This window comes from Andrena cerasifolii, chromosome 8 (assembly GCF_050908995.1).
Source record: "Andrena cerasifolii isolate SP2316 chromosome 8, iyAndCera1_principal, whole genome shotgun sequence".
NCBI classification, from domain to species: Eukaryota; Metazoa; Arthropoda; class Insecta; order Hymenoptera; family Andrenidae; genus Andrena; species Andrena cerasifolii.
The window spans coordinates 6,251,085-6,277,688 of record NC_135125.1 but is presented as its reverse complement, the minus strand read 5'-3'; the positions used below and the strand labels follow the sequence as shown (position 1 = coordinate 6,277,688).

Below are 26,604 nucleotides of genomic sequence, written 5' to 3'. Positions count from 1 at the left end.
ATAAAAGTTAGCAACTTCTCGAATTTATCATCCGCGAGATCTACGGTCTGCTTTGAACGCTCGTCGACTCGTAAGTCCTCGAGGTGTCCAGCCTTCTGGGCACGGTGGTTGCTCGTTGTAAATCAGACAGAATGCCACCGACGTCGGGGGATTCCGCGAAATTTGCTGGCTCCAGCGACTTCCTGCGATCGGGGCCTCATAGATCCTGCGATACCAGGATTTAGATCGGAAATTATGCGACAGGTGGTCGGGTGCAACGCGCGCAAGGTTACCAACAGGGCTTAATCCAACTTACGATCTTGCGTAAAGCCGAACAGGCGTTACGCGCCAATTTTTTTACGACGGATTTGGCGCTTCCTTGCCCTCGGGGAGCGTAAACACTCCGTGGTTCGCGGAGCCTTCAAAGTCTCCGAGTCCCCGGTTCTGCGCAAACGCGATCGACACTGTGTTTAATAGGCGTCGGCACGGAACGCGGCAAGGATTCGGAATCGCGATTTTTCAATGTAACTCACTTGTGCGCGCGTCGAAGCGTAATTAGCATTATCTGGGGACCTCTTGGAGAGTCGACTTAAGTGGCTCTGCTCCGACCGAGCAGAGAATCATTTGTATCGATATCGAGTAATGGAAACAAGCGTCCAGCAAGGGACGTTAAGAGGGACACGGGATTTGCATACGCGTCTGTTCGCCCGGAGACACGCGACGTGCTCCGTGTTCGAGCTTCTCGAATATCGATCAGGCTCCGGGGGTGATGTGGTCGTGTTTAGCGACTGTTTTGCTCTCCCTTCCGCGCCGAATATTCTAACTCTTAAATCCCTCGACCCTTCTTCGAGATCGCCCTATGAATAATGCAACGAATCTAGAATTGTCCAATTACCTCCACGCCGGCCCACTTCGCTCCACTGTTTTCTAATCAACTCCTATCCTGTTCACGAGCAGTCGCCAGAGCACGTCGATCCAAGGTTCGAGATCCTTCCCATTTCGATTCACCGTGCCTCCTCCAAGCCTTCCTCCAATGATTCGTCCAATCGCAGCCTCGGTTCAGACCAGGGTAAAAAATTCAATTTACCAGCTGTCCGGATTGACGAGGATGAGCCGGATACTTGGTTGTCTGTTCTGCGCGAATTCGCCACTACAGACGGTCCAGATCAGCCTAGATACAAGGGGGCAATTCCAGGGATAATTTTAGGCCGGATTGTCCGCGTGATACGGAGACGTCTTGGAAATGCTGTTCGGGGCCATCAGATACGCCCATAGTGAAGCATACACGAGCGGTTCGGCCGCGTCCCTGTAGAAGAGTTCTTTGGATTCTGCTCAGGGAGAATCCCAGGGTGAAAGCGATCTTTGGGAGCCGCGAGGATCCACCTGCGCGTTCGTTTGCTCGAATAGGCGGTTTAGGAGTTGATTGACGAGTGAAAGGAGCAGGGCTGAGGAGATTAATCGGGCGCCGGTGGAGCAGTGCATGCGCCAGTCGAAGGATTCACCACTTTACGCGGGAATAACGTTCGAAAGAGTGCATTCATCGGTACCCGTCTGATTTATCGTATATCACTACTACTAAATGTTGATGATCTAGATTCTAGGACTCGGAGAGTACCTATCAGACATCTGGCCCGCCAGTGTCTCAAAGAGGTACAAAGAAACTCGATAAGATCCACGCTGAAAGCATCACGGGACGAGAGAAGAATCTCCTTGGAACAAAGCGTAGGGAGGGAAGGCGCGATCAGCAGCAGGGAGCGATCCTGACGCGCGGCGGGATCGGGGCACGCCCCTCGATCGAATTTAACGGACGCGTTATTAAAACGCGTCACGGCGGCCTCTGGTCGACGCACAGTGGGGAAATTTTGCGATTTTATGGTCAAAATCGCAAAAATAAATTTTTCAATTCGACAAAATAAATGCAAATGTCAATTGAAGAACTATGAGCATCAAATGCCTCCAATTTTACTGTTAAATGTTTTAATACAAAGCTCGTGTAGGCTCTCAAATATTTATGTTCATGTGAGGTTAGAACGATCTTCGAACATTTATATTGTATTATCCAAAGTTCCGAAAATAATTTGAAGGCATGGATTCAGTTCCTGATGGTGCGTAAGATATCCTTTTGTCCTCAAAATAATTATGTTTCGATTTTTCATACGCAATTTATATAATTTTTAAAGTAGTGTTTTAGAAATAACCTTTTCATATAAGAATCTATTTTCATTACATAAAATACTTATAAATCCCATAATAATTTTCATTCCTATTTTACGTTGAACTATTTTGATTCTATAAATGCAATTATTAATTGGAAATAGTTGCTAATCGTGTAATTATATACATTTTTGTGCAGAATTTTATATATTAAAAATAAGTTTTCAGGTTTCGACCACGAAAATGAATATAGTTCTTCAACTGACATTTGCATTAATTTTGTAAAATTCAAAAATTTCATTTCTGTGGTTTTGGCCATAAAATCGCAAAATTTCCCCCACTGTGCGACGCTGAAAACCTTCGGGACGCCGTGAAGCATCGCCTGACGGGCGAATATCGGTTCGAATTACCCGATCCGTTCACGTTCATTCACCACGTCCCCTTTCGGCCCCCGGTCGCAACATCCGCGCAGCCGAGCCAGCTCTTCCTGGAAGAACGGGCGTTCGGAACCCTCGGCCCGTGTGTGCGTGCACGCGAGAAAAAGGGGAGCGCCGGGTAAACTGAATTCGGTGACTGGCAGCGAGCGAGTGGCAGCACAAAAGGGCTGCTAATTTGGCGGGGTGCTCTTCAGAACCCGAAGGAAGACGCAACCAAGAGCCTTTTCACCACGGAGATCAAACGGGGTCGAGGGGTATGAGAGGCTAGTTGCATGCGACACGATGAAAAACCTGACGCTCCGGGCATGTGCGGATACACGCGACCTCTTTCAGACCACCCTTTTCACCCTCGAGAATCAGCAATCTTCGCCTCCCATTGTTCTCCGAGTGGCTGCCCTCGTTGCTCGTTAAACGCGCTGTTTGGGTGCTGCGTTGGCATTACCAATGATCACACTGTATCAAAGGGAGCTACTCGGGGATCGGGGGCAAAGGCGCGTCAAAGTAATCCGGGAAGGATCCGGTATGATGCGAAGGAAAGTGCGGCTGGTAGGTGGAACGATCCGACTGCTATGACCTCGGACACTTTGGCAGGAGCAGGAAGTTTCTCAGGGCTCGTTCGGTAGCCGAGGAGAACGAATTCGAAGAATCGACTTCGTTAAGTTGTCCTATTGTTCAGGCAGCTAACGGGCCCAGGAGTCAATCCCTCGAAAGCTGCCGCGACGACAGGTTCGCGGGGAGCAGTGGGACTGTACGAAGTCGTTACTCGGTAGCTGGTAGCTGGTCGAATTAGACCGTGGCACGGTCGATCAGAGTCCGTTGGTGTTCGTCGCTCCTCTAATTGCATCTAATTAGATTAGAATCCCGCGTTGTCCCGGGGCCGGTGTTGATCAGGGTACCAGCAGCGTTGCAACCAGCAGGTCGTCCTGTTAATCGAGCCTCGAATTAGATTACCGTTGGCGCTTTTAATCGGCCCCGCGCGCACATGCACGCTCGGGAACGGCGTTAATTGAAAGCTTGGACGTAGCTCCAATTATACGCGATATACGGCCCAGTATCGGGGGCCTATTTTCTTCGGCGACGCTCGTAACGGATCCTTACATTTCACCGCGTTGCACGGGACCTCTTTTAAACATCTCCCGTGAGATCCACGATTAGAGGGTCTTTCTCACAGCGGAGGTTCCTTTGGTCCTCTAATCACATTATCGCAAGTACTTACCCCTTGGCACAGCTCGGACATTCTTACTGCTAGCTGCATCCTACAAAGAGCACTCCGCCCAATAAAAATCCTCGTTCCGTGGATCGCATTTATCAGAACACTCCGTCGTATCAAAGCCCACGAGGGGTTGAAAAACGTGCAATGATTTATCGCGGTGTGATTCGCGTCGCAGTGTCTTGCCGAGGGTTTTCAGGTTTCTCCCGAGGGGAGGGACGGGAAAAATTGCTCTATGGTCTACTCGTATTATATCGAATAGCACACCAGCCGGCTACGGTGTTCCTGATCGCGCGGTGTCCCTTACAATCGCCGTACAACGAGTCTCGCACCATGCTTCACCGATCCCGTACGCGCTCGCTCGCTCGGCTATCTGTCGGACTTCATTAAGAGGGTCATATACCACTCTGCGGCGAAGAAGGTCTGCCCTGGCAGACCGGGCCAGGGCCTTCCTTGATTGTGCCCGCCGACAGGAACCGCGAGAGGAACGCGTAGCCGCGCTTTTTCTCACCCCGCGCTCCCGCTAATTCAGCGGCGTCGCGGCCGCGATTTATCGCGTCTTTCTACGCGCATTTTCAACACAGATGAACACCGAGCGCCTCCGACTTCCTCCTCGACCTTCTTGGAACCTTAGCGAACGGAGAGACAAGAGCAACGATGCCGAGTCGGGGGTGATTCTTTCCGAAATCGACGTCGTCGTTATCGCGAATTCGCGGCTGCTGGCTACTTGCGGCTTCGTCGTTCTCGCTTGCGATTTCGTGGCTCTCCGCGATGCTTTCTCCCGTGTTCCGAGCTCGATGTCTCTCGCGTTGGTTTAATTACGGCCGACGGTGGTGAAGTTTACTGGGTTGTGCGCCCGCTGCGAGAGATCGATTCTCGCGGTGGTGGCTCGTGTAAATCGTGCATTAACGAGGGCCGCGGCGCGGCGCGGCACGGCGCGCCTTCCACGCTGGAAATCGATATTTTATCGGAGTCGGAGCGTATCGGTGTCGTTCCCCGGTTTCTGGGTGGTCAGAATTCTTCGGCGCGCTTAAGAAAAATTCTCTCGAGGGACGCGTTACAGGCCCTCCTGGACAACGACGGGCGAAAGCAACCGGGGTTGAAGTATTTACGGTCTCGTCGAGACAATGCTCGCGCACGCACCGCGCGCGGCTCTCCGGGCTTCTTTCCTTGCTACCTTGTCGAGCTCTACCGACACGCGGGGAAAAGAAACGCCTGGCCGTGGCCCCAGCGTCTTCCGGTTGCCGTTTAAGGCAAATATCCAGCCTGTTTGCTTCGGCTGAAAGATCGTTTCTTTCGCTGCGATGCCGAGGGTTAGAGGCTCGAGTTCGATGCTCGTCCTATCGTTCCACGAGCCGCTACTTTCGAGAGCAAGGGAAGTCGCGCACCGGTCCAAGCTAGAACGAGGAGATGATATCCCGCGAGACTATGCCAATCCCCTTATCCATGCTGGCATCTTCCATCCTTGATGACACCCTCGCACGTACCTGGACCCACGCACAATAGGGCTCCAATCTTGAGCACTCGATTGATATCCTTACGACCGCGGCTCGCGAGTGCATGCTCCCATTCTCTTCACCCCGAGAATTCTGCGAAACTGTTCCCACAGAAGTTTATATCTCCAGGCAGATCGTGAATCGAAGTTCAGTGGGTATAAACACCGTGCCTGCTCGAACTTCAATTCGTGTGTCTCCGAGGGAAGACCGAAAAGGAGCGGGGGAACCGAGGGCAAGCATCTCTGACTAGATAAAAGCGCGAGAACCCCACGGTTCCTCGTTCCATTTCCACAGGGGGACGTGGAAACGATGGCTGGCCGAAGTCGGAGGAAGAATCAAGGAGACCATTATCCGATGTACCGAGCATTCAACCGACCAAGCCCCCACCCCCATTACCATTTATCCTGGCGGTCGAGTGCCGGAATCGGAATTCGTGCTTTCGCGGGGAACGAACCGAGCGAATTTATAATAACAAGCGAGTCCCCTTGTTGCAAGGGTCGTAAGAGGGATCCCGGACCGCGAAGGATGTGCCTCGATACGAATGAATCTCCAGAGAAAGCCGGAGTACAATGCGCCCCTTATCGTCCCTTACCCAGTAACGTCGCAAATGGCACTTCGCTGTGTCCGAGCGTCGATCAACCTCCCCGCGAACCTTCCACGCCAAAGGATACCTCCTCTAACGAGTTCCGATACTCCCCTCTGGGGGTCTAATTTCTTCCAATTCGGAAGCCAGTCTTATCTGCCGAGGAACACTCGATGAGAACACTCTTCTCTCTGCCCAGCGAATGTGGGTGGGCAGAACGCAGTGACCAGTAGAGATACAGCTAGATGAATCCTCGGAAGACGCTTCCTTCGCAGAGGAACTGTTGTAAAACAGTGGCGTGAAAGGAGGAGCCGAAAATCGGATTGCAGCACGAATCGATTGCAGCACGCGGCCGCGTAGACGGTGAAAGAAGAAAGGTAAGAAGGGCTAATCGCGAGCCAGTGAGAATGAGGAAACCGGCGGCGAACAATTAACGGCGAGGATCCGCGAGCGACGGTTTTTGCGAGGCTCGATCCTCTAACGGCCAGCGGGATTGAGGCGCGCGATGTGGATAATCGCGGTGCCGCCGTTCGGCTGTTCCTCGGGGCCCGATCTTCGAGGGAATATTGCCGGCAGACACGCCACCGAGAAAAAGGGACCGACGGGAGAGGCAGGCGGAGAGCCGGGGCACCGCTCCGCGATTTATCGCGGTGGATCGCGCGCGTGAAAGTGCACCGCGCCGAGCAGCACTTTGTCTTTATGATTCCTCCGCGACGGACAGCTATGCCGTGTATCCGACTGATCGCCGATAGATCATAGAACTGTTACCAGCTGTCGTCGGCGAGCACTGCTACCCGTCCGGACACTCTTCAGCGACAGATCACAACACCACTTTCCATCTCGAGACCGATTAACGCCAGGACGAGGAACCCGTTTCATAAGCTAGCCATGTAGGTGAGACTAGAGGGCTCGCAGCGTCGTCCGATTTTTGCTGGGACCAGACGAGACGAACGGGAGAAGAAGCGGTGTTTGCGTGGCTCGTTTCAAGGATTCATTGGCGCTGATCGTTTTCGGCACGTCCACCTGCGGTCGTCGTAAACCAACCTGAAACGCTTCTGCATCTTTTTCATGCAGGTGTTCCTTTCTTCTGTTTCTCGAGCCCTCGGAACGCGACGTTTGGTGGATCTTTTAGCATTCTGTCTCTTGACTCGCAATCTTCCTTTTCATTGTAGCCAGCGTGCGTGTATGTCACTCTCGTGTGTCGTCGACGGTTTATGCGTGTACCTCGCTACTTTTCTTCTCGCCCCTTCGCTGGTCGAGCACGAAGATAGAGGAGGAGCAGATACCTGGCAAGATGGACCGTCGTCATCATCGATCAGACCGGAACACGCTCGTTGGCTTGCGGTGGAAACAAGAAACGCCGGTCTTGTTCCTGGTAATCGGGTGCATATAGTTGGAAAGCGCTTCGGGTTATACAGCCCCGCGTGCTCTGCCCGCAAGAAACCGGCGGGGCAGCTCCGCTCCTCCCTTCGATCTTCGAGCTCACTTATTACCGGATGAAAGCGAGGATCGATATGGATTAGCATTGTTATTAATCTAAAACGCGGCTGGGGATACTGGCCGAGGCCGATTGCTTCGGCAGCGAGTGTTTGCGCGGGACTGTGAAGAGATGCGCTCAGGTAGATCGCAGGTACGATGGACCCTGTGGGACTGAAGCTTCAAAATTCAGAGATTCAGTGTAACGCAGTAATGAGAGGATCGAGAGACTTCTCCGTCGGGAACTTGAAGCTCGAGGAGCTCGGGCAGGTAGCATTGATTAACAAATTACAGGGGCGCAGTGCAGGGAATTACGTGAAACTACCACGCGAGCGCAATTCCGCGCCGTGCCTTCGATATCGAAGCAAATTCAATATCGAGAATCGGCTTAATGGGCAAGGGTAACTATGAAGAATGGTACCCCCAGTACGACTCCATTACAGAAATTAATCGTCCGTCGAGCGGACGGTGCAAATCGCTTTGGTAATCAGTAATCACGGAGATGCAGCACTGCTTCACCCTCTCTTCGTGTCCGCGATCTTTCTCTTCTCCTATCTTCCCTCCTCGCTTTCGTTTATCCTTGGTCCACGCGTCTTACCTAGATCAGTGCCTCCCAACCGATCAGTCCTCGGCCCATTTCCGATTGCCGTGGGTGGTCTTTGAAATGAACGCACGTCTGTTTCGTCCTGGGCACTCGCGAGATCTGGGAAATCGACCTAGACCGTCGCGGGGGATCGAGGAACCGCGAATGTCGCGTGCTCGCGTAGATGGGAATCAGATCATTGCGTTAGGAGGCGAGTGAAGAAAGGGATTTGACTCTCTGATTGTGAACTTAGACTCTAAGTTACTCCAGGCACAAGTTACACTAGTCTCAGGCTGCACTGGACCTAGGTTACACTAATTTTAAGGTATGCTGGTCCTTCGTGCTACTAAGAGTGGGTACAAGGGGTAATTTTAACCGAGGTCCAGCATAATAATTATTTTATCAATTTTTTTTATTTCACTTATCAATTTTAATGCTCCTACTCGACTCGCCAGAGCACCTACCTATACTTTTTAGACCATCGTTCTTCTCATCACGTTTCCACGTTACGGATCCAATTTGCAGAATTTGTGCTTTGGCGAATAATTGCAATGACGGATTAGATATTTTTGCATGGAACATAAATGTGTTTAGGTCTGAACTGCCTAGAGTTCTGGGTTAGGTAGTTACTAACCTTGCGTGCCTTGATCTATTTTGTCTCTTTTTATATTGTAAACAATGGAGTCTACTAGTAAAAGAGAGTAAATAAATAATTAATCTGGGGCCCATACAATCATCTGGAAATGAAGCTCAAGCAGCAAAGCTAGCCTGACCATTGGAGGGACATTGGGAAACACTGGCCTAGGTCGAGCGTGCACCGTTCGATTCACGTGGTGGCATTAATCGGCGGCGATACTTTAACGACACTTTAACGACGCTTTAACGCGCCGTGGTTCCAACCGAACCATGCCATGGTGGTAAAAGGAAACCGGGATCCATTGGATGTATTCCTATTCAGGGCTACGTTTTCTGAAACTCTGAGATCACGGCGATTTTGACAACCATAGATTGTTTCATAACAGTATGAATGAACCGATCTCTGCTTCCACCATTTCGTGTAATTTCCACCAAGTGCACGGAGATGTTTCCTTCTTCTTTCCCTTCATCTTCCGTGCTCCCAGGCCACCTTCAGCTCTCCACGCATACGCCTCAATCTATCCTAATCGGTGCATCGGTCGCATCCCGATATTCTACTGTCCACCACTTAATATCTCGTTTGCCAAGTATTCGGTACGACGCTACTTCGTCCGCATACTTGCCAGAATCGGGTGCAGGATAGATACGCAGGTATGAAGCTCGAGCTCGCAGCAACGTAGCGCCGCTTCCCATTCTCGAGCATCTACTTTCGCGTGTCTGTCGGCGCTTCGATCGATCACTCGGTGACTTATTTCCCAGCGGAGTCGGGGAAACGTGTAATATACTTTTGATTGTGTTCAGATGCGATTTTAAACGCGGCGGAACGAGCAACGCGGACGCTCATTAGTTTACGGGGTGTTCCCTCTGTTAACACGATCTCGCCTCGTTGATTCCTTCGTTGCTACCGACTTGGGGCATGGAAATGGCTGCCGTTTGGCACACGGGGTGGTTGGGGGCGAATAAAAGCTCGAACTTCCCCCGGGACCGCGTTCGAAACCCGCTGCGGACTCTCGTCGGTCCTGTTCTTGCCTGGGTTCGTTGCATCGTTGCTGTCGGTTGCACCCGACAGGATAAGTAAGGGTAACTACGTCTCAATAGCCGGAGCGCATCGCGGTAGACCGAGCGGCACGACTCCTAATATGGATTTGCTCGCAACAACCACCGACAGTTGGGGGAAGGAAGGCGAGAGAGCAGCGAGGGAGTAGGCTGTGGAAGGAAGGAGCAGAAGGAGGAAGACGAGAGCGCCGCCGAGGAGAAAGAGTACTGTAAATTATTATTGCCGCTAGTTTCTTGCCCCCGTGGGCTGTTGGTAGTCTACCTACTGCCTGCTGCCACGCAGTTCGCGCTACTTATCTCGCAGCCTATCCGTTGCAGAAGTCCTCCTCTCGTCCCCTTCTTCGCGGCCGCTCTTGTTCTCGGAAAGAAGCGGCCGAAGGGCCTTCGATCCCGCGGCGGTTGCCTCCCACTGGACTCCGTCTCGAGTCCCAGTCCAAAGTGGCCTGGAACATCGCGGGCAAAAAGGCCTGGTTGCTGCTTCAGATCACGCTGGAAACCGGGAACGACGATTTCCACCAAGGCGTAACGCACCGTCGATGATCGCCTTTCTGGTGAAACTGTCCGGGCGTAGCAGGAAGTCCGCGTCCGAGAAAGGCGGGTCGTGGCATTCGCGTTTCTTGCGGTACGCGGAAATTCCTCAGCTTCTTCTGTGGACATCGAAGATGTCCGCGATGGAGTTTGGCCAGCGCAGCGTCGCTAGTGTCCGTGGCGCTCGGGCTGGGAAAATGCTCGAGACACCAGGGGCAGCGTTCAGCCAGCTCCACCGCGGAGGTGACACTGGTTTCCTGCAGAATGTGGCGGATGATCGAAGGGACAGGTTCCATCGAGAAGCCATGGATCACGAGGTGGAGCTTGGGCTGGTTTACAGGACGCGGTTACGACATCTCTGCAACCGTGATCTCTATCTTTACGAGCGGATTCCGCGTCGAGCTCGATCCCTGGCAGGTGTCCGCGTCCGGTGTTTTACTGGCAACTTCGCGATGCATCGTGACTCGTGCTCCGCAGTCAAAGATCAGAGTGAAAGAACCCGTTGCCAGGAGAATCCCGACGAAATCAGCGAAGAATCGCAGGCAACCGCGACTCTGCCGCTCGACACTTTCGCCAGCCTCGTGCGCCTAGAGGACAAAGCTGTTCTCCTGGGTACTGTATTGCGCAACGATGCAACGATTCGTGGAGAATTGGAGTCGTTAGAGCCTCTGTTCGCTCCGTGGATCGCGTGTCGATCCGTGGCTCGAAACGATGATTCATCTGGACACGAGGAGGGCACCTGCAGCGACACGAGGACTCCTCTCGGTCGGGTCGTGACACCGGCAGTCCTCTATTTTCACCGTTACGCAATAGGAGATAGTTACCGAGCGGAGGAGAGTCGCGGGAATCCTCTTCTCTTCCTGGCCGACCAGGTCGACCAGCTTTCGGCCCTCGCCGAGCAAATGTCGTGCGAATCCCGTGGCTAGGTTTCATCTTCTTACGCGCTGCATTGCGTCACGTGCCACTCTTTCCACTGGCTGCAGCCTCGATGGGAGAATCCGCGGATCGATGCCGCGCGGAGAACGACCACGATTGTTCGTGGATTTTTCAGTGTCGGGCGATTAGAGAGACCAAAGCAAGTTAACTTGGCTAATTTCCCAACCCACTGTGCACGCGAGTGATCCGACGCGAATTAACTTGTTTTGCCCACAGCAAATGCTACGCCTGACGCAACGACGTATTTACTCAATTTTATATGGCACTGTTGCTCAATCCAAGTAATTTCCCATGACGAGTTCACACATCATCCTCCGTCCAACTTTCCATCGTCGCGTTCAACTGCTTAAACCTCGTTGCTGCACCTCGTGTTTCCTCTCCCTTTCAATTAAAGCTGCTCGCGAGGACTTCGAAGCTTCCTCTCGGGTACATATTGGCAGCGATCGATCGCTCGATCCCCCAGCGTCATAACGCCGACACGAACGCGGCGCTGTCCCATCCCCGACGCATAATTATACAGTCTGCGAGTGATTGTGCAAGGCTTGGGCGAGGCCAGCGCATAGAATATTCAAGTCTCTTAAGTTTCTTCTAGTAGTAAATATTGTTATGCTAAGCGCAGTCGTTGTCACGCCTTCCTCGCTCAGCTACGGGCTCCTCTTCGTCCGCTTGTTCCTCTTCTCGTCTACCGATCTCCTCACTCTCTCCCGGCTTCTTCCCTCGTACTCTTCTCTTTCCCGAAGTCCGCGCCAGGGAAATCGTCGCAATGGTCGCGTTTCGCCCCGTCCTTCCTCCGGCCGCGTTAAATCTCTCTTATCTGCAACAAAAGCTGCAATTTTGATACGCGCCCCTCGAGAGGCCTGGCCAATTTCCTCGATTTTCAGAAACCTGGAAGTTGCAACTCGTCCACCGGAATGCTGGCGATCACTGTAATCTAATCCCCGCGCGGGGCGGAGGAATATCGAAAGCGGGGCAGCCAGTAGTTCGATTGAAATTGGCGCTCACGGTTGGCGGCCGATCATGGTGGATCGCACGACAAATCGCGCGAGGTGGAATCGAAACACTGTTATTCCAGCATCCTCGGACGTCAGAATCGATCAGCACTCGTCAAACGGCTCGCAATTAAGTCGCGCCAGATGTGGCAGCCTACTATTTCCTTATCGGCACCGGCGATCGCCGCAACGAAATCAGTTTTCGTCCCGCGCGCGCTTCGGAGTCCGTCCGCGAGATCTCTATCCTCGACCCCCTAACCGTCCCGCTGGAAAACAAGCTTCCAGGACGTTTGGTCATTTACATTCTCGCCGCGTAATTGCGCGGACGCAAGGGTCAACCGAGCATTCGACGATGGCTCGGAACAAAGTCGCGTAATAACAGTGATTACGCTCGAAGATCGAGCTACTTTCTCGTCCCGCCGCCGCGGCGCGCCGCCACGGGGCACCGGCGAATTAATCGCGAAACTGGCTTTTTCGCTGCAAGTCTCACGACCATCGATTCACGTGGAACAGTCCGCCGAGCCGATCGATCCGGCTGGCCTCTGGCTTTACGAGCGTGTTTTCACTTATCACGTAGCAGCAGGCGGCCGTGGCGACGCGAGTCGCGAATCCACGCGCGGACGGTTCTCGCAATTAGAAAGTACGCGCGTATTTCGCGCGTAATCGTCGCCCGCGAGAGATAATATCGCGCGGCGTTTCGCAACGACGCATAGCCGGTGCACGGGCTGGCCCCCTCTCTGTACGCGCCAGGCTAATGGCGAAATTACAATGGGCCCGGGGAGCGGCGACGATCAATCGATAAGTCGAGGCGAGCTCGTCTCGTTGACTGTTATTAGACGGATGTATGCATGCGCGCGGACATCGCTGTCGTCTGGCGAGACGAGAAAACGCTTCTTGACACTATACCCTGCAATTGAATTGTTCCCGGCTTTTAAAGAACACGCTGCTACGGAGGTAGGCGTCGCTCCGTGGCAAGCAATCGGCGATGCACGGCTGCGTACGATGACCATTTTCGGACTCGGCACCCTCGAGCACAGAGGCAATGTCTGAGGTACCGAAAGGCGAGTGACGCGAAGTCCACGGAGTATATTATCGATGAAAAAGCCAAGCGGCGTACGAACCAGCGATTCCATTATTCCCTGGTTCCCCGGTGACCAGGCTGAGATCGGCTCAGCCGTATCAGCGGCTCGTCGAAGAAAGCATTAGCAATCGGGTCGCCAACGGGGAAACCATTAGGTACACGCTGGAGCTACGGCGAGCTCTCCGCGAGTGAAAGTCTGCCGCGTTACGTCGCTCCAGCCGAAAGGTACCGAAAAACTTGCGCCCGAGTAAAAACTCGCTAGTGTAACCGTCCACGTGGGTAATCCGGCGCGGATTGCGCAACGTATCGCGCGTTTTACGTCGGCAATTAACGAGCAGGTAGCTGTCTGGGACGCTCGTTCGCAATGAATTCCATTCTTCTCGCGGCCGGTGGTTAGTCGAGATGACGAGTCCACGAATCTCTTCCCAGCAAATTCCCTGGCAGTCTCGGGCGTGGAGGGAAGGGAACGGAAAGAAGGAAGGAAGCAAAAGAGCGGCGTCGCTTTCTCTCGGCTAGACCGACGTCGCCGCTATCCCACGCGGCTCTTTATTATCCTTCATTATCGGGGCACAAATTATAATCCGCAAATAGCGTTTGGCGTTTATGGTGGCAGCACCCATGAAAACTAACCGGCACTCTTTTATCCCGGGCGTATATCGTCGGAGCCGTCGTCGGGTCGAACAATGCGCTCGTCCCACGCCTGCGCCACGTCGCGCCGAGGCGACTCGACGCTCCGCTCCGCTCTGCTACGCTCGGGCCCGTGTCGAGTCGCGGGGCACCGCGAATATAATTCCCGATCGCGGCTAAGGAAATCCCACCTTAACACGTGTACGATCAAACGACCGCGGAGCCTAATTTATTGGCGCGCCGCGGCCGCGAGAGGCCGGAGCCGACGCCTAGGCGATCCGGAGAGAAATTAGAAGTGGCCGAGCGGCGGTTTCGTGGGCGTAATTGCCGCGGCATGCGGCGCGGCGGGCTGAGGAGCTGCCTTTTGGGATCGACGATCCCTCCACTTGTCGATATTAACCTAGATCTCCTGGGCCGATGGTAATTGGAGTAATTCCTGGTCCAGCTCGTTCTGGACGCAGATGGGTTCTTGTTTTAGGGAATTGTAAGTTGGAAATGGAAGGAAGCGATGCCTAGATAGGGACGTACAAGAGACGGGGATCGATAGAGGACCCTCCAATGCCAGAAGAACCGCCACATCCTCTTTCTTTTCTGTCTCAAGAGACAGCGTCTCAAGTTTCAAAGTTTCGGGGCGAAAGTGGCGAGTCTGGTTCGGGGATTCTGCGGTTTCCGCGACACGGAAATCGATATATCTCGCCGTCCAAAAGGAAGAAAGCCCTGCGATGCTTCTGCGCTCACGTCAACAGGGAAGCATTAGAGCCCTGGGCGATTGGGTTTCTTGGGGTAACCCAGGGGACGGACGAGAAAATCTGCGGACAGGACAGAGTTGGTCGGAGCAGCATCGTGCCGCTAGGTCGTGCACAGTTGGGAATTACGCGATTGATCATCTGGAAACTGCAATCGCCTGCGGGTCCATTTCGAGTCCATCGAAATCGTGGGTCCCTGTAATTAACTGGTCACTGTGGTCGATGTTTGTCAACGCAAAGGGAGTACGTACTATCTTCCGCCGAATCTCGACGACTCTTGAATGAACCACGACCACGTTCGCGGCCCACGAGGTAGACCTGTCGCTCTCTCGACTCTGCACGTGCCATTGTGCGCGGAACAAAATACGGTACGATATACATACGTCCGCGGACTCGTCTGTCCCGCCTTGTGCTTTCTGCGAGAGCGACGACGCGTTTAGAGCCCGCGTGTGTCCCACAGTCGGCGTGGGTCGGGCATTGTTCCCTCGACGGACAACCGTTTCCCAGCGAATCGCTCCGCGGCGACTGCGAAATCTTATATTTGCGAAACGCGATTCGCGCGCGTAATAATGCCACCGCGTCGAACCTGCGCTCTGCCTCTCCACTCCGCCTTTTTTCCTCCATCCAGCGTGTCAGATGAGAAACGTCATCCCCGCAGGTTTCTTCTCGCAAAACGCGGCTTTCGTCCCCGTGCTTCTTCACTCTAGGAAACGCCGTATCATTAATCGTCCGCGCGCGTCAAGGAAACGCGAAGGGACGGTCGCCCGGGGAACCGGCCTTTACGTAATCTCGATTCATCCTCGGAAACCGCGCGCTGTCGCGGATGTAATTAGCGCCAGCCAACGCGTAATTAACGCGGCTATCGTTCGGATGGAAAAACTCGATATCATTGGGACGAGATGTGTCTGACGCCTCGTCCACTTCTTTCCCCTTGATGGACGGCGCGCGGGGATCAAGGGTAGGTTTTTCTGGAAAGCGTCGCTGGCGAAACGTAGTGTACGCTACGTGGTAGTCGGAGGACGCGAGAAAAATGATGGAAGAAACGTGAATGAAACGATGGTGGGAGCGGGTAATCGTCACTGTCGTTTCTGCGCGCGGTATCAGCCGAAGCAGCGCGGTGAAAAAGCGAGCATACAGCAACGGCCATTAATATTGATTACTCTTTCCGAGTAGACGAAGGTAGGAAAGGAGAAAGGCATAATAGGAGCACGTTCCTCGCGTGCGTTGCGTACGATATTTACATTGTAACGGGGAGCTGGTGTGTCGATGACCTCGTATCTTCGGTTATACATTCCTGCTCGTCCAACTGCTAATGCGATACTCCTAATTAGTATAACGAGCCGCATTTGCTCCATTGTGCTGAGTTATTGCTGATAATTATTTCTCCACCTATACGAGGAAGCTCCGCGCATTTAACTTCTCGCGTCTAGGAATTCTTTCGGAGGATGCTTGAGATCTTCATACTCGGCTGGCCTCCTACACAGAGGAGCTCGCCCGTAACAGACTCGCCGTGGACGCGCGCTACATTCGGTTTAGGAGGCATCTAGTATAGCCGTCTTGGCCCAAAAGGGGCGCGCTCTTCCTCAGGCTTTCGCCTATACGAGCATTTGGCTTGCAAGGTGGTGTGAGCAAAATTTAACAGTCGTCACGGTCCGCTGCCAAGGGAAATTCGGCGTAGATGTTCTGTCGAAATGGTGCTTGGAAAAACCCTGTCCTCATCCGCTAGGAATCACTGTGGTTTAGGAGGCATTGCCGCCGAACCAGATAAAGCCTTAAGCCTAAACAGTAAAGGATCGACGTGTTCGGGTCATAAATAAGACATTAGAGTAGCTCGCCGGTGAAAAATAGGATTCTCAATAGGATCCTCGGTTGCCGAAGCGAGTTCCCTCGGCCGCGGCCGGGTGCAACGATCCCGTGTTGCTCAGAAATGGCATTTCAACGCGCGGACTACATGCACAGCTGCGCAACACAGTCACGCGAACGTGTGCACAAGCATCTCTAGTAAAGCCGCGAACCGCTGCGGCTACTCGTTAAAATACACCTGATTACCGAACATTATCGTGCCGAGGGGGTAATGATCGCTGGTGCTTGCACGTAATAGAAATCGTTCGAGTCGAACGAGAGAAGACGGGCCCGGACTCTCTCGACGAGAATCATCGTTCTCTCGTCGAAAATCGCGGCCCGCACACACACACACACACACACACACACGCGCCTCGTGCGCCGCCGGACTTTTTCTCGGCTCTGCGAACAAACCGCCGCGTCCCGCAATTACTGGATCGTTGGCGTCGTTCAGCGACAATAGGCGCGATTCCAGTTTAATCGCCGCAAAGTGGCCCGACTTCATTTCACCGGCATTATGGTAAACTGTCGTCTCACGGTGTTTTTCATCGGCTAGAAATTTCACCGGCTCGCCGCGGCAACCGCGGCTCATTTGCATGAACGCGTGTTTTACGCGCCGAGAGGTCCCCGTTGTTCCACTTCGCCTCTGCTCGCCGAGAAAAACCCGTCGACAATGGCAAAACGACCCCACGGAATGAGAAAGTGCGTGGCTCCGATCGCGGGCAGCCGCGCGGTATTGACCCTGATAGATGCGATGCGATTTGAAATTTTAATTGGAACGTTCTTTCGCCGCGGCGTTTCTTTCGATACCCCGCTCCGGCGTCTTGCGCCAATTAGCGAAGGGAATGTAGGACAAGGAACAGGTAGAGGGTCTCGTGTTCTGCCATCGATTCTCCCAGGTAAAACATAAATTGCTTCCTTATGAGGGAATCGCGAAAATAGCCTGGTGAAAGTGATCCCGATTACACGTTAATTCCCCCCACCTTCTTTTATTCCATTTTCAATCAAGCGCACAGCTGGCAGGCCGCGTCGATCGGGAATCAGGAAACGCGAGATATGTTCCTTTCAAATTCTCGAAAATCCATTCGGCCAGCTTGGCCGCGATCTCAGGGATCGGGGTGTCTCTCCAGCCCCGCATTTTCCCTCGTCCGATGTAGTTTCGTGGTTTGATGGCTGAGATCTCTTTGGGATAGGGCGCGTTCACCGCGAGAGTCGCTTACTCCTCGAAAGACACGCGAGGAGTAAATTTCGCGACGCCCTCGTCGCTGTAGCGTTTGTTTAAGAACGCCGATACTACGCCTTTACGGTTCCTGGTATGTCCTGGAACGCGGAGACTCGCCAGACTGTGTTCTAGGAAACGATAGATTGGCGCAGGCTGTCTGTACACTGACTTTTACTACTTCCTCGTAGAAGAGGACTAGCAGATTTGGATAGTCCCGCTGGGACCTGGCGGTTTTCACGTGTTTCCAGTACGGCGACCGTATAACTTGAAGATACGCAGATCCAGAAATGGATTACGACAGTAATTTAAGGGAAGTTGGTGAAAGCTAAAGAATCTACTTAAAGTGTTGCTACATTTGCATTTAGTTCGCAGGTAGATAAGAGTCTACTGTTAGTATCGGATAGATAAGGTGACTCACGCAGGTCTTTCGTGACGTAATCGCAAAGCGGCGACAGACCTCCTTGAGAATCCACGACCTTGTTGCTCTTGGAAAAATTATACCAGGATACCACTACGTCTTTAGAATTTCGTATCATATAAATGATCTGAAAGTATCGAATGCCGGAACGAGTGTTACGTTGATGGAGTGCTAAATATCGTACCTTGCAGCCGCTCTTTCGTATGTTAGGTACGAGTTCAAAGGGCAAGTGTGTGTTGATGAACCTCTGCGAGGACATAGAGGCCAAGGAATCGAGGATCGGAGCAGCGAAGCGTCCTCCCGCGTTCTTTCCATGCTCCTCTCTTACGACCACTTCAAACCCGAACAAACCAGCACTAAATATCTCAGATCTGAACGTAATCAATGCTGGGCACCAAAACGTACGAAAAATTCTAATCTCCAGACCGCGATAAGCCGAGGGTACACGAAGCGTGAACGCCAATCGCGATAATTCAGTAATTGCGCGGGGCATCAATAATTCATAAGAGTTCAAGATCCTTTTGCTACGGTTCTACGTCCTCTAAAAGAATCAGCCACTCACTCGAAGAAGGAGAACCTATCTATCAGAGCACGTACCTTCGCTTTGCTAAGATCCACGTCGCTGGCCACCAGCCACGCCAGCTCCGTCATCAGTGTGGTACCTAAACACATTCGACGAGTGTCTTATTCCTCGGACACCTGAGAAAATAGGCTTCCAGGCGTTTACCCGATCTGGCCATGGAGCAGACGCAAATATCCTCCGGGCTGAACTGGCGCATTTGCGTTTGAAATTTCGCGCAAGAGCCCGGCATTAGCCAGTCGCTCTCCTCTCTTACTAGGAGGAAGCCGTTCTCCGTCCACGGGAACATTTTAATCAATTCCTCGTTTAGCTGCGGCTCGCGCTTGGTGGCTGGATTCGTCGTCATCTTCCATTGGCTGCGCGCGAATAACAATCAGCGGGCAATATAAACGATTGCCGTGGAGGGAAGGCGAGTAACGGTGTGCTGCGTAAAATTGAAGCGTAATGGCGCTCGAAACTCACCGTCGCTGCTAATAAAGTCGGAGTGGCTGGTGTTATTACCGGCTACCTTGGACGTAACAGTGCAATGATGAAATTGGTGTGCCAGGGTAGCCGCGGTGCTGGCGACGGGAAAGAAGGAAAAACAATACCTTCGCTGGCTTTAAAATGCACGAGGAAGAAGGAGCGTAGGAGGAAGGGAAACAGCGTGGAGCTGGCTTGTTACCTGTTTCTTCAGGGTGTCTAACAGAGTGTCCCAAGAAGATCAGAAGTATTTTCGAAGTATGTCGAATTTTCTGCTCGACTCGAGCAGTACAGGGAAGAAGTGGAAGACGGTAAGTTTCGTTCGATCCATCATTGGATTGATGTACAGACGGGCTGAAAATGAAGCGTGACACAGTGGTAGTCGCTGTATGGGTCGTGTATACGCGTAGTTGGGATTGTGACACGCCCAGCCATGAGAGCAACCAGGAAACGACTACGTGTGTACCTGGCTATCCTACATAACGTATTTATGCAGCCACGTAGTACGCGCGTACCGTGAGCGAGTTGAGCAGCCTCTGGTTCGCCGGCGTACACCGCTCGGTATCGCGTATATTGGACATCACAGACATTCCATCGACCGGTATATGAATATACATACCAGAACGCACGGGCGAGATCTCCCCCAGTGGTCCACGGATCGCAGTGGCGCGCTACTCTCGCTAGCCTCAGAGATCCTCGGGATTCCCCTCACACTCGATCATAGCTCCTGTCCCGTATCGCGAAACGGACCTCAAAGTGCGCTAAAAAGAAGGATTTTTATCGGAGAATCGATGTACCCTCAGACTCCGAGATCCGCGAGAGATCTCCGCGAAGTTTCTTAGTCTCCCCGTACCCAGCGTTCTTCCGCGCTGGAAACTAGTGCAATCGCGCGTGACACACATTCTCCGTTCCACTGTTATCGCTATCTGCGAGTCAGGGTTATCAGAGGTGCGCTCGTTGCACCAGCGAGCCTTACGCGGCGCATTATTAGAGCCGCTGACGGCCGAACAATGTTTCCAGCCCGTTCAATTTCCCGAGACTAATTGTTTCAAAGTTCGCGATGACTGATTGCCGAGGGAGGAACAGGCCGAGCCAGCCGTATCCAGCCACCCAGTAGGGCCGTGCCCTTCTCGCTCGTGTAATGCATGTGCTCTTTATTCTCCCGGTTCGACCTCGAGATTATCATTAAGACGTTGCAGCGGTACTACCGACGCAGCCAGAGTATGGGAGATAGATGATGGCCGCGGGAGGAGGGCGAAGGAGATTACAGAGAGGAAGAGAAAAGAGGAAGAAAGCGAGGGCCTCGCCCCGTTGTCGAGCGGCAAACAGTTAATGACGGGATTAAATGAAGCTCACTTGACCCGGCCAGGGACGGGGATCTCTGGAAAAGAGCTGCTCCCCGTGACAAAGCCCGGCCGTGCACAATGGATTTCAATAACTTCCGCGTTAATTATGTCGCTGAATGGGAACACAGGCGTTTTCAGCGTCGATCCTTTGCCGCCCGATGGGCTCCCTCCTCTGCTATTGTTGTCAGCCATTCGATAGGGCGGAGAAACAACGAGCGGACCAAGTTTCAGAGCGTTTCTTCTTGGAGGACGCAGGGTTCAGACTGCAGATAGCAATAGAACGAATCGATCGGGAGTTCCTTTGAGTTTCACGATTAAAGAACTCCCGGAGCTCTAGGCCCCGGTGAATTTCGTGTATCCGTTCGCCCGTCGCGGAACGCGCGGATCCTCCTCGAGCTCTCCGTCCATCGATCTTCGGGCCCCGATCGATAACTTACGAACGGTATTCCTTTCCCTGGCGACCTTCGCCATTCCACGATCGAATCGAATCTCGGGGGACCTTCGATCCTTCGATCCCTCGATCCCGTTACTCCTCGCGCGTACGCACACCTTCTCCAACGGCAGTCATCCTGGCGGAATGCATCGCGAACGACACACGCGCGTTGCCGCGCTCAAACGCGCCGCGACGCGCCCGCCGCTTCGCTCGCGCTCTCCTCCCCACTGTGTCGCGCGAGGATGATCTCAAAGGTTAACGATGTTCCACGCTTCCCTCGGAGATCCCCGCCGATCGTTGGAAAAGGTGAGGGGAAGTTGCTGCCTCGATCGGTCGTGAAATCTAGAAAAATGCAGAGGATCAAGGACACCGGTATCGTTGCATCGTTTCGCGACACGCAATTCGCCGCGATCTTTCTGCGAGCAGATCGTTTTCTAGGGCTTGCGTAATCCCCTCGACATTTTCCTTTGTCGAGCTTTGGATCGCTCGCTTCACCATTTGCTCCCGATGTTACGTAACGGAGCGGCTCGTCGCGCGTTACTGCTTTTTACTTTCAAGGTGGATGGGGTGATCTCGATTGGAGCTCGCGAAGAATTGTAGGGAGGATCGAAGGGGAATGAAGGTGGAGATTGTAAAGTAGGATTTTATGATACTTCGCGATTCTTCTCGCTGTTGCAGGAAGCCTTGAACCTATAGCACGGCGTAGGTACTAGACGGGTTGGAGTGCAATGTACATATCTGCATTTTAACGCCGGTTCAATCAGTCGAGCGATTCTTTCTGAAAGCGCGTGGTGGCATTATTATTGCCATTGCAATGTTTATTAACGGTGGTACACGCGCCGGTCGGCACGCGCATTAATCTTGCCCAGCCGCGAGATAAGCAAACGGTCGCGTCACTTCCAACGACTGTCTGCATATTATTTACGTCATCGATAAATCTTCTTAACGTAACATTAACGGCGACCGTGATAGAATCGTCGGCCACGATTAATCGACTTTCGTGCACGGAGCCCGCGCGGGGCCACGCTCCATGATGAAGAGTCGTAGGTTTTTAGGGGGGAAGAGGATCGCCGCGATTGAAATCGTGCCGGGGTATGTGTGGAGACGTCACTGTTCGCGAAAATTGAATTAGACAGGTGGGCATTTGATGCGAGTAGACAGGAGGAACGGAAGAGGTTGCGAGTCTCGTTAAACGCGTATCCCCGTTTCCAAACTTTTCGCTCGGCTCGATCCCCACGGCCGTCGAATCAGATTACTCCAATCTGGCAACCACTTAAGATCGACCTTCTGCGATCCCCTGTTAGCCAGCAGTGTGGTAATGAAAGCAGCCACCGGCTCCTCGGCCTAGCAGGCTGGCAATTTGTAACCGGGGCGAAGTCAATTAATAAGGACATCGGCCCATTAATTCAATTGTGCCAGGGCGGAATCGAGCCGCTCCCCGCCGTCTAAACATCGAGATTTATTGATTACGAAATTTCCTCGTGGCGGAGCACGCGAGCTCCCGACTATTAAAGGTCTCCAGGAGGTCGCGCGCGGTGGCTGACGATCGCTGGCGGATGGAATCGTCGCACAGTGGGGAAATTTTCCGATTTTATGGGCAAAATTACAGAAATGAAAATTTTGAATTTTACAAGTTTAATACAAATGTCAATTGAAGAACTATATGCATTTTCGTGGTCAAAACCTGAAAACTTCTGAAACTAAATTATCCGATTAACAGCACTTACAAAAATTACGAACGATAAAGATTTTTTTTATTATTTACATTTATACACTTTTTTACAAACAATCAAATATATTTGAAATTTTTTAACATGTACTGCGTAATCACTTGATATTACTTGTAAAATAACGTGAAATCCATTAATACAACAATCAAACAGAGGATAAAAGCTGAATTAAATCGTTTAAAAAATAATAAAAAGTTTGAAGCAACTTGAAAATCTGGATTAATTATTTGCGATAGGTCTAACCTCACATGAACATAAAAATTTACGAGTCTATACGAGCTTTGTATTAAAACATTTAACACTAAAATTGGTGGCATTTGATACTCATATTAGTTCTTCAATTCACATTTGCATTTATTTTGCTGAATTGAAAAATTCATTTTCGTGGTTTTGGCCATAAAATCGCGAAATTTTCCCACTGTGCGTCGACGAGTGTTGGACGTAGCCAGCGAAGGCGCTGCGAAAGCCCGATGACACCTCGTTCGTTACAGGAAAATGCCAAAATGATAAAATATCGATTCCTCGGTTGGGTTTGGCTCGGGGATCGCGCGCATTAGCTGGGTAATCTGTCGAGGGAAGGTTAACCTTTCGAGCGTAACCTTTCGCGCAAATTACCTCGCGGCGGACGTCTGAGATGTTCCAGTACGCACCGCAGCAGTTCGGGCGATCCCTGGCTGGTGAAATTCTCATCCAGCTTCGGGAATAGCTGAAGGAAAAAGCGATCGCATTCCGTTGCGAGGCGGCGGAGTCTCGTTAGCATCAGGCCTATAGGAATTCCATCGAAGGAAGGTGCGTGGACGCGCCGCGTGTAAACTCATCTCGCGAGGCGCAAAAGGCACTAGGCTCGGCTCGTGTGCATTCCGTCACGTTGCAGGGGAGGAGCCGCTCGCGCCGCGCCGCGAGGAAATCCCTGGTATTCTAATCAGTTTCTAGCCCCCTACCCCTTGTACCCCCTCGTATCCCCTTGGCCAGACGACCGACAAAGCTGCTTCAGAGAAATCGATGGATCGGTAGTCACGGCGTGTCGTAATAATCATTAAACGAATATTAAATTCCCAGGCGGATTAGAATGTTGAGCAGCCATCGATTGGGATCGATGAGCCGCGCTTTGAATGGAGATTGACCTGGGGTTGCTTGGGTCGAGCTGGCATTGGAATATTCGAAAGTTCGACTCGGCGTAAAGCTGTGCCAAGTAAAAGTCGAGACGGCTGTGCTTTCGGTCAAGTGTAATCCCGAGCAGAATCTGGATCGGGCATAAGTCTTGGCTATTAGAACTCACGTCCGCTGCAACCTGGACCAATGATTTAGGCTTAGTTCGTGTGATTCAGACGGTGCATAACCAGAGCCAGCAGCCATTTAGATGAACGCACCAGATACATGTTAGGACCGGCACCACTCGAGCCACGCGCGATTTAGAGGAAATTACAAGCTGCAGCTTGCATAACTCGTGCCAGGCATTACTTGATCGGCCATAACTTAGGGGCTGGCATAACTTAATCGAATTATAAGTTAGATCGGTCGGTTACGGGGCGACGGTAGTAGATTAAGGCTAGCCTTGCCGCATGGTAGATGGGGATCTAGCATAATCGAGACGGACGATAAATCGAAGCTATCAGAATTTGATCGTACACGGCTTGGCGAGGGATCGAGCTTCAATTTCGCCCGTTTCTAATTTAGTCCCCGCGATTATCGTCAGCGAGAGCGGCTATTTGTCGCTGAAATCCCAATGAGCGTGCAGGAGGAAGGGCGTTGCGTCGCGTCGGTGGCTCATCCTCTGGCCACGGGGCTCTCGATGGGTTCCGGTTTTATCGATCGTTTTTCGTTCCCCTGGACACCGGTGGGACCTGTTTTCACCGATGAAAAGTTACCAGATCGTTCAGCGTCGACGACGATACGCCCGACAGACCCCCGTTGCTTTTCCAGATGGAACTGGTCGACCGTGCGAAAACGACAGCGCAGAATCGCAAATATACATATATACACACCTTCCCGAGGGAGAAAACGATCCTCGTCGTCGTTCGTACGCAGCTTCCTTTAACTCGTCCCCCGTCGTCGCCGGGTTAGGTCTCTCCCCGACGAATCGACAGGAACGTTTTACCCGCCGGGTATTTTTAGGCGGCGATGCTCCCGATCGGCCGTTCGTCTCGTAAATTACACCTGGACGAGGGTAGCCCTGGTATCTGACCCGTGATCTCAGGCGCAACGCTGCGTACGTAGCGGACAGAGACGAGGCTGAACGGGGGCCCGATAAGCGTTGCTAATTTCCGTAAATTCGCCAGCGACTCAACCGGGGCGTTACGTTTTAATTGCCGCAATTAATTAGACCTAGATCGAGCCGGACTCGAGGCCCCTTAAGTGGATATCTCCACGGCGCGAGAGAACCTTGGCAGGCTCCTTCCAGACGGCCTCGCGCGTCCCCGCGGACGGAAGGTTGCCGAGGAAGCTGCCGAAGACGAAGTCGTCGGAAGGCACGCGGGGTGTGTTCCACTAACTGGGCAGCAGGCCGAGTAACGTCTATAAGCGAGACGGGGAAAGCTCGAAGACGAGGAAGGAAGGCTGAGCGGCGTGGGGAGAAGGAGAGGACAGGAAGATGCGGAGGAAGATGAAGAGACCGCCACGGGGCGCGACAACTCGTGTTTTACATAAGCAACGCGGATCTTATCTCTGTTCTGGTACACTCCGGACACCGCAACCGGGTCACGAAGAAGCTGGGTACCAGATCCCGGGGACCTGGACCAGGCTTGTTTTTATTTTTATTTCCCGACGTACAGCCTCCTTGCGCTTCCCCTGGTCGCTTCTTGCGCCTCTTGGCACCTTGTTCGCCGCCTTTTTTTCGCTGGCACGGAGGTGGACGGTGTTTTTACCGGACGCTGAATCGAGCAGGATCCGAGGCAATTAGCGGGAGCGGACGAGAAAACCGAATCTAGGGAGCGTGGCCCTGAACACGCATCTCTATGAATTTCACCAGCCACCGACGCCTCGCAGCCGCATTCTTCCACGCGACTCGAGTCGCGAGGCGCGCAAGTAGAAACAGACGGACATGGAGCAGACACACCGAGTGGGGCCTGGCCACGGCTGGCCGCAATCACGCCGCGAGAGTTAATGACATTCCGAAGGGGCCGTTCGAAATAAATCAAAAAGCGTATGTATCCGCGCGAGGACATCTCGAAGGGACCCTCGCCCGCTAATAAATACGTCGTATGAACAAAAACCCACGGAGCGGGGCGGTTTCCCGTGTACATAACGGCCGGACAACACCGGGCATGATGTATCGCCGCGTTGGACAAGTCTCGAGGCCTGTGTACCGGGCATAATCCGACGGGCTATGTGGAGCACATTGCTGCGGAGAGCCAGCTTAATAGAGGCGAGCGCCTGTCCAGTCCTCCGCTCGATATATCTCGAATTTTATATTTACAGCGACCACCGGCCTCCCCATTTCCTTTTCGGGCAATAATCGCCCCCTCGACTCCGGTCGATCCCTGTCGGAAGCTGGCTCAAGGACCGAACGGAAGTCGTGCGGCCGGCCGATACGCCCGCGGTCTAATTTAAACGGTCATAAATCGCTGTTTTAATTAACCCTCTGTCCTTGCGTCCTCTCCGCTGCGCGCAACGAAGAAACGTCCACGTTCTGCTTTACGTTTTGCGGTTTCTGGACGCGTCCAAGGCCTCGGAGGCCTGTTTTCTGGACGGCGATACGAAATGTGGAGCACCGAAACCAGATCGAACGTACGGTGGTGGTCAAGGGACTGGTTAAAATTGATACTTTTATGGGCGTATCGAGACGCGGGCTAATGTAATGTTAACCACCGTGCAATGTACCCGTGGCTCGCACCCGGAAGCTTTCCTCTGCATCGAAAACCCTCGAGGATCCTTCAGAGCAGTCGCAGAAACGGTATTCGAGGCTCGCCTTGTTTAAAGACTCAGGTACCTGTGGCTTTGCGAGCGGCATCGATGAAATAAAGGCCAGGAAAGTCGCAGAGGGTCAGCTGGAAATCAGATTTCGTAAGAGGAAATAGGTGCTCGAGTCGCGAGATTATACAAACACGGGAGATTA

The 26,604-nt window shown here is 52.7% G+C and overlaps 2 protein-coding genes across 11 annotated transcripts in view; one reads left to right on the top strand and one right to left on the bottom strand.

The window, feature by feature from the left end:
* Window positions 1-26,604, top strand: part of Osp (myosin phosphatase Rho interacting protein outspread) — a 146,681-nt gene that overhangs the window by 97,062 nt on the left and 23,015 nt on the right. The window lies entirely within an intron of this gene.
* LOC143371895 (uncharacterized) lies at window positions 17,322-19,742 on the bottom strand. Of its 2 annotated transcripts, XM_076817518.1 has the most exons (3): window positions 18,727-19,742; window positions 18,597-18,661; window positions 17,322-17,679 (listed from the first exon to the last, which is right to left on the bottom strand). In XM_076817518.1, the coding sequence occupies exons 1-3, from the start codon at window positions 18,923-18,925 to the stop codon at window positions 17,653-17,655; spliced, it is 291 nt and encodes a 96-aa protein (XP_076673633.1). In that variant the 5' UTR covers window positions 18,926-19,742; the 3' UTR covers window positions 17,322-17,652. The 2 variants fall into 2 exon arrangements, with proteins under 2 accessions (XP_076673633.1, XP_076673632.1); XM_076817517.1 differs by having other exon boundaries at window positions 17,322-18,661.

What these genes read in the sequence shown, in the direction of transcription:
- LOC143371895 (XM_076817517.1), bottom strand. Translation starts at nt 18,925, where the DNA reads ATGACGACGAATCCAGCCACCAAGCGCGAGCCGCAGCTAAACGAGGAA. An exon ending in CTGCTCCATGGCCAGATCGG is followed by an intron (nt 18,662 to 18,726) that starts GTAAACGCCTGG and finishes GAATGTGTTTAG; the next exon opens with GTACCACACTGATGACGGAG.